Below are 8,266 nucleotides of genomic sequence, written 5' to 3' on the forward strand. Positions count from 1 at the left end.
GCGTTTGATAAATGACTGGGAAAATTTGTAAGTGGGTTTTACTTTTTGTCAACTCGAATCCGAAACTGCTCTGCGCGCAGGCCATAAATTTACAGTTCGTTGCTCCTGCTCCATCTGTGCTCTGTGTCTCATTAAAATAGTAAATTAGTTGAGAAAATTACCAAATTGGGGATCTTTGGTGTAATTGCTGTTATTTGGCATAGAATTAGAGCTAGGGTCACACAATCCAAATGAACCCGAGTGAGTAGCAACAATTTCGGATTGAACGATGTAGAAAACCCTAGGGTCAAAACACCAAATCTTTTCGTTTGATAACACTACTCGACAAAATCCAACTTTTTTTCCTCAAGGATCCAAACCGACTTTTTCTGATAGTTGGGCTGTCGGCGTCGTGTCTCGGTCTTCCATAACTCGTAAGATACTAACGTCTGGTTGTAAAGAACTTTGCTATTTTTAAAAGATAATTAAAGCAACTAGAAGTCTGGCCCAAACACTTTGTGATTTCAGCTTACCGTCTGGGAAATATAAAGCATTGAAATGCAAATATGATGATTTTTGTGCGGTATTTTTTTACGAAAGTTTGACTTTAAGAACTCGGGAAAAGTCGAAAAAAAATGATCTCCTGTGTTCTCTATTTTTGTGTGTATAAGTGCATTAATTGGGCGTCGTTTAAGGTATCGCTCATTAAAATCTATGGAGAATCTTTGGAGCTAAAATTCGTTAGCCAAACCTAAAAAATGAAAAAATACCTTTTCGAAGGTTGCGGGCCAACTGCCAATTGGGAATTGGGATCGCGATCAGATACCAAATGTACAACCCTTTTTCGTTTTCTTTGTTCCTGAGTTTTTAAAGTCAAAATTTCGTAAAAAATACCGCACAAAAATCATAATTTTTCCATTTCAATGCTTTATATTTCCCAGACGGTAAGCTGAAATCACAAAGTTCTTTACAACCAGATACTAGAGTTATGTGAAAAAAATAAGCCCTACCTCTGAAAAAAGATTAAAAGACAAATACCAGAATTCAAAAGTTCTTAAAAAAAAGTTCTGCCATAGAAAAAAAAAATATCATCAAACCATTTCTAAGCCCCAAATCTTTAAGAAAAAGTTGGTTTTGTTCCTTGAGGAAAACTCGTGTCGAGTAGTGTAAGTTAATGGGAGACAACTAATGTGAAATACTTTCTCCAACACGAGTTCCCGTGATCGCCAATCAAATATCAAAGCGATTCATTCATTGTAAAGCCAATCAAGGGAGGGTGCACCTACACATTTTTTATTTTATCTTGCAATATTGGCGCTAAGCCTTTCAGCCAAACAATTACCGGTGGGCGAATAAATAAGCCGCAGAAACACATGCGAGAGAGGAAAATCATCCATAAACAGACGGATGAAACACATCAACCTCATCCCTCCGTGTGCGTGCCATTAAAAATTAATTACATTTTAAATGTGACAAATACATATGTACATACATATGTATGTGTTTTCACAGAATGCGAGGGAGTGCTTATCACTGCAGATACATATGTACATATGTAATTGAAAAGCAAAAATGAAATTTACCCACAGTAATTCATTTATGCAGGAATCCGATTTGCGGAGCATTTGCTATTAAATTCTGAAGCACCTTTGGGACTGGTCTTTTTAATTGAATTGTTTTCATCACCCCAGCAACCGCCCCCTACCAGAACACGGGTACTGCTACTCACGGGGGATTTTTTTTGGGACTTTGTTGCGGTCAAATCAGTGTGTTAAGGCCCGCAAAAACTAAAATTTGCTGCCACTCTGAGTGCATTATGATTCCCCCTGCTACTTTCTCCCCCCTGTGACTATGTGTCTGCCGCTGAGCCGCTGTTGGCAAACGAACCGCAAACGGCTGCAGCCAAGTGTCGAAAATTTGCATCCAATTAAAATGTTTGCTCTGCCACACATGTGCGAACTCGCAGCCACACGGCTTTTACTTTCACAGCCAAAATTGGGTGTGGGTTTACCAACTTTGCTAAAATTTTCACCTGAAGTTTCAATTAACTAGTGGCATCACTCGCCGTGTCATAATAATAAATGAATAATAAATATTCTGTCTCTGAAATGGTTGAAAAACAATTGTAAACTTATTTTAAGCTTATGTATTTATTGCGTGTCAGTCACTAAGCAATTCATTTTATCATTTATTACCTTCTTTTCGTAGAATCGCCGGACTGAAGCGCGAGTCTGAATGATAAGCAATGTGTGCAGATTACACGAAAAGAGAGCAAATTTAAGCATCGGCAAGGGCAAAAAAAACCAAGCGAAATGAAAGTGCTGGAGAGCCGAGTAAGAGCATGCACCGGTTCAGGCGAAAATGCAAGACGGAGTGAGAGCGAATTCAGGAGAGAACAGAACACCTACGTGAGAGCAAATGCAAGACAGAAAGCGAGCGAGAGTAACTCTGAGAGCATGCATAGCGTAGTGGTAGTGCAAGAGATTGAGATTGAGAGAACAACAGATGAGAGTACCACTAGTTGGAAAGCACGTGCGCAAGTGCAGACGCAGAGAAGCGATAAGCGATAAGCGAAGAGAAGATAGAGGGCAAGGAACGGCAATGTAAACAGCGTTAAGTGTTTTTTGGCATCGAACAGCGAAACACATAATTTACGAAACTTAAAACAAAGCAAAGCCCGGCCAAAGCAATTTATTACGATTCTCAAACGGGCCAAACAAGAGCTTATAAGTTATAGCATCTACATATGAACATATAAACAATTTTGTTATGTCATTCCCTTCTTTGTGCCCAGGCACGTCTACAGGCATGGCCACCTACATAAGTGCGACGCGCAGGCACTACCATAATGCTTGTGTTTTCATTTTTCACCTACCTTGGCTTATGTCAAGTCCAAGCGCCGGTTCCCCCGAATACCCAAAAACACCTTTTTCTCGTTTTTGGTTTTTTTGTTTTTTTAGTTTTTTGTTGTTTTTTTTTGGAAGTTTTATTATGTTTCTTTGTTTGCTACGAGTTCGAGTCGGAGTACAGATGCCGCTGGGCCGGAGAGCCTGCCTCAGTGAGCTTTTGACATTCGCGGTGAGCGGTTCGCTTGAGTACTTTATCGTTTGGCGGAACTAAATCAATTGTTTACGCTCGAACCGTGCTGTAAAGAAAAAACAAGAAATTAAATTGAATCAAATATAATTATTGGTGACCAAGAATTCAATTTATACAATAACAAGTGTACCTGAAAATGACAACTGACCACAAAACGCTGCTGTTACAGTCCTGAGCAACGATTTAGAAGTGATAAAAAATACCAATAATGTAATAACAACAACCAGGATTAAGATTAACCTATTTCCCATGGGCTGGCACTATAATCTCGCAGATAAACACAACATAAAAGATAAAAGATCAAGTGTGGTCGCGTGCGCAAAGCCTAAACATAATTTATGATCGAGCTACAATCATATTTAATTGCTTTTTACACCCCAGCTGGTGGCTGATGAGAGTCCATATTGAAGTACCAGCTTGTTTATAGTATATTATAAGTGTCAAAATAACAGGTGAAGTCATCTCCGGTACTTTTGGCAATGATGAAAGACTGATGGGCTTAATAGAATTAACATAAAAGCTAAGCAAATCTTACCCTCACATTAAGAGGAGAAAACTTTTATTCTCGATATAGGTATGGATATCGTAAAAAGGTATGCAAGTAGAATCAGTCGAGATAAAATCAGCAAGATAAGCCCGAAAGTAAACAAAAGAAACTTTCATCTTCTATCGCATAACTAGGGCTAAATATTTTATCATCTGTGACACGTTTGTATGCAATAAACAGACAGGCAGAACTTGCACAAAGGAGACTGCAAGCGCACCGGGTGCAATTAACTAATTGACTCTTGCCAATATAAAACAATAAAAACTCATTTAGAACGCCTGGTGCTGTCTGGCCTGTCTGGCAGCCAGGCTTTATCGCACCTCCAATGCCACACCAAATTCGGTGGGGGAAACACGCTGTAGGTGGTGCCACTATCGGGTCTTTGTCCGGGCCCAAGATGGCGAGGCACGTAATTGCAGGCTGCACGTTACTCTGACATTTTGCAGGCAACGCCGCTTTGTTGCAACAACAGCAGATACACCTTCACTTTCCAACAGTTACGAGAACAATCAGACAACATTGAGGCAGCTGCGCATGCGCAACATGCCACAGAAAAAACAAACAGACGAGCCATGGCAATTCAACAGTATAAAAGTATGCCAGTGACGACGGCTTTATACCCTTTCTAAAAATATTTAACATTAATAAACATGGAAATATTTATATGGACATGCTCTAGATTATTCAACATCTGACGTACAAAAGACTTCAATTATCGCAAAGCTGTTGGATCTTGGATCTTATCTTACAATGACACCAGGCCTTTCTTATACACACAAAAATTATCTCGAGGGGAATCTTTCAGCTTCTGGCATACCTGTTGATAAGCGGCACACATTATTTCGATATCAGTAAATTACGGGGAACGGTCATAAACAATTTACTATTTACTATGAATTTTTCCTGTTTTACAATGCCAGCAAGGCCAATCAATTGGATTGGTTTTCAATTGAGTTTTGACATCACTACCCGACACCTTTTTTCCGCATCGAACTAAACCAATTTTTTTTTATATTTCGTGATTTTTGTGAGTTTCGGGGGTTTGTCAGGGATTTTTAGCATAGCCGTTTCTCCAAAGATTTTAATGAACAGTACTCTAATGACGCCTTATCATTGCACTTATACAAAAAAAAATAAGGACATGTAATTTTTGTTTAACTTTTCCTGAAAAAATACCGCACAAAAATCATCAAATTTGCATTAAAAAGCTTAATATTTCGCAGATGGTAAGCTGAAGCTATAAAGTATTCAGGTCTTCTTTATAGATGCATTTATCAGCTTTTTAGAAGGATAAAGTTTATTACAACCAGATTTAAGATACTTAAGTTATGTAAAAAAAAGAACGCTAACTCTTAAAATACAAATACAAATTAAAAAAAAAAAAAAATCTGTCATAGAAAAAAAATCACAAATCTTTAAACAAATTATAAGCTGCCAATCTATCAGAAAAATTCGGTTTGGTTCGAAGCGGAAAACAACAGTTCAATGTTGTCGAGTAGTGCAATTAATCAGCTTTCCCTACCAATTAACTGATTAAACAATTCGAATAGCACTTGAAGCCTTATCGAGAAGTCTCCGAGGTTTTCAGGTTTCCTCTCCGCTTTCCTGCTTTCTCTAGCACTGCCATTTGTAGTCTTCAAAGCATCGCATATTTCCATATATTGGTTTACATTAAGGCTAAAAATGAGCATACATATATGCACATATGCATAAAAATCAATGGGAAGAGTCAAAGTACCAGAGGGCCTCACGTAAAAAGTCAGGCAAACAATGAAGAGACCTTTCCTGAATGGGCCAAGAAACTGGTTTTGGCCACGGCGGGGTGGGGTGGCAGCAGCCAAATTGCAAGTGCTTGTCCACGTTGCATTTACCAGTTCGATGCAGTTTTCGCTGACTCAATGCGGCGGCAGCTCTCCATTGTAACGTATTGTTGTGCATTACGTAAGTGTCTAAGGCAGTGGGTCAGTGACTTCCGAGCCAGTTGAGCTCCCCCCCTACTGAACCGGTAATCGACGGTTGAGTTGGCACTTGGCACTGCACTTTTTCCATAAACAGCATAGCTGGGAAGTAAACCACAAAACTTGACCACCAATCGTGCTAACCTTAATCTGAAAGCCTTGTCAGTCACCGGCCCGGCGGCTTGTTGAAGGTTAGTTTAGCCGCATTTTTGATTGATTTGCAGCTGCAATGGAGAGCGGCAACAACCACAACAATAACAACAACAACAATAATAATGGCTTCGTGAATCAGTCATTCGTCGGCTCGCTGAATGCCTCGACTATATCCATACCTGGAGCGTACAAATCGAAGGCTCCCACAAATGGCAGCAAGCCAAATCCAGGAGCAGGAGATGCACACAACCAGCCCGAGGCGGAGGCGGAGGCGGAGGCGGGTGAGGGCCAGCAGGGGAAACAGCGCCAGAGCTGGAACAATGATATTGAGTTTCTCATGTCCTGCATTGCCCTGAGCGTGGGCCTGGGCAACGTCTGGCGCTTTCCCTTCACGGCTCTAGAGAACGGTGGCGGGGCCTTTGTCATTCCGTATCTGATTGTCCTCGTATTGGTGGGCAAGCCGGTGTACTATTTGGAGATGCTGCTGGGACAGTTCTCCAGTCGCGGCAGCGTTAAAGTTTACGACTTTTCACCGATCATGAGAGGTGAGTGATCGATCGTGGCAGCGAAGAAATCTCTTAACTTAACTCAACTGAATGTCTCATTTCAGGCGTTGGCTATGGCCAAGTGCTGGCCACGGGGATTGTGACCACCTACTATGCCACACTAATGGCTCTGACGCTGCGCTACTTTGTGGACTCGTTTTACCCCACGCTGCCATGGAGCTATTGCCGTCCCGAATGGGGTGCGAATTGCCTGGACTCGGCCGGAGCGGCTTCCGGAGACGCGGCTCAGGGCACGGTTCGAACCACCTCGGCGGAGTTTTACTTTACGTGAGTTACGCCTCTGTGCAGGAGAGCGCCGAGCGCACCTATTCATCATTTTGCCCGCAGGAATATCATTCTGCGCGAGAAGCCGAGCATCGATGACGGCATTGGCTATCCCAGCTGGAGCCTGGCTTTGGCTCTGGCCGTTGCCTGGGTCATTATAGCCAGCATCATGTTCAAGGGTGTGAAGAGCTCCGGCAAGGCCTCTTACTTCCTCGCCCTCTTCCCCTACGTGGTGATGCTCATACTGCTGGTGCGCGCCCTCACCCTGCCTGGCGCCTTCGACGGAGTTCTCTACTTCCTGCGGCCGCAGTGGCACAAGCTGCTGGAGGCCCAGGTGTGGTACGCGGCCGTCACGCAAGTCTTCTTCTCTCTGGCCATTTGCTTCGGCAACATTATTATGTATGCCTCGTACAATCGCTTCGGTCACAACATTTACAGGTGAGTGTGGACATCCTGGAAGGGAATCATCAGGGCTTATCATTGCTCACCCGCAGGGACGCGAACATTGTCACCACCCTGGACACCTTCACGTCGCTGCTGTCGGGTGTCATTATCTTTGGGATACTTGGCAACCTGGCCTACGAGAACAACACCACAGACATTGCGAGTGTGGTGAATGGGGGGCCGGGGCTGGCCTTTATCTCGTACCCCGATGCGATAGCCAAGTTCAAGGTGCTGCCACAGGTCTTCTCGGTGCTGTTCTTCCTCATGCTCTTCGTGCTCGGCATCGGCAGCAACGTGGGCATGGCCTCCTGTCTCACTACGGTGATCAAGGACCAGTTTGGTCACATCAAGAACTGGATGATTGTGGTGGCCATTGCCGTGATTGGCTATCTGCTGGGTCTGCTGTACATCACGCCCGGTGGGCAGTTCGTGCTCAATCTGTTGGACTTCTACGGAGCCACCTTTGTGGCCCTGGTGCTGGCCATCTTCGAGCTGGTCGCCATCGGCTGGATCTACGGAGTGAAGCGGCTCTGTCGCGACGTCCAGTTCATGCTGGGCATCAAGACATCCTTGTACTACCGCATCTGCTGGGCAATCGTCACGCCTCTGCTGATGTTCACCATTCTCGTCTACATGCTGGTTCGGTACGAGCCCCTGAAGTACAAGGATTACACCTACCAATCCGGTGTTTACGGTAAGATTACTCCCTTTACACGCTCCGCCCAGCTAATCGCATCCATTTGCAGTCTTCGGCTGGTGCCTCAGCGCCTTCGGCGTGGGCCAAGTACTGTTTTGGGCCATACCCGCCGTGCGGCGGCAGCCGTCTGATCTCAGCCTCTGCGGCCGCATTCGCAGAGCCTTTGAGCCACTGCCCAACTGGGGACCCGCCGACCCGGGCACCCTCAAGCGCTATCAGCTGTACGTGCAGGAGGGCCAGGCCAATGCCATCTTCCAGCGCAGCAGTATCTGGCACAAAATCTATGACAACATCTTCGGTTAGCTCTGAATTAGCAATAAAACTATATACCATTTAATGCCGCCTTTTACGCCCTCTGCCGCTTTACGAGGATGTGCGCCTGGGGCAGAGGCAGGGGCAGGGGCACGAGCAGAGCTGCAGCTACAACGTAACCCTTTTATAATAAAAATCAGTCCCAGTTCCCAGCTTAAGTGCCAAATGAAATCGCAGTTGGTAGTTGGCCTTGGGCGATCATAACACCAACAGAGATGGCAACGTGTCGGGACGACAGGCAAGGATA

The 8,266-nt window shown here is 44.1% G+C and overlaps 1 protein-coding gene across 1 annotated transcript; it reads left to right on the forward strand.

Moving 5' to 3' along the window:
- The first annotated feature begins 3,034 nt into the window (after nt 1-3,034).
- On the forward strand, nt 3,035-8,044 carry LOC111079075 (sodium-dependent nutrient amino acid transporter 1). The gene is made up of 6 exons (XM_022374083.2): nt 3,035-3,288; nt 5,808-6,281; nt 6,347-6,569; nt 6,630-7,004; nt 7,061-7,704; nt 7,757-8,044. The coding sequence occupies exons 2-6, from the start codon at nt 5,813-5,815 to the stop codon at nt 8,008-8,010; spliced, it is 1,965 nt and encodes a 654-aa protein (XP_022229775.2). The 5' UTR covers nt 3,035-3,288; nt 5,808-5,812; the 3' UTR covers nt 8,011-8,044.
- The last annotated feature ends 222 nt before the right edge of the window (nt 8,045-8,266 follow it).

The sequence above is a fragment of the Drosophila obscura genome, unplaced genomic scaffold (genome assembly GCF_018151105.1).
Source record: "Drosophila obscura isolate BZ-5 IFL unplaced genomic scaffold, ASM1815110v1 contig_25, whole genome shotgun sequence".
Taxonomy (NCBI): Eukaryota; Metazoa; Arthropoda; class Insecta; order Diptera; family Drosophilidae; genus Drosophila; species Drosophila obscura.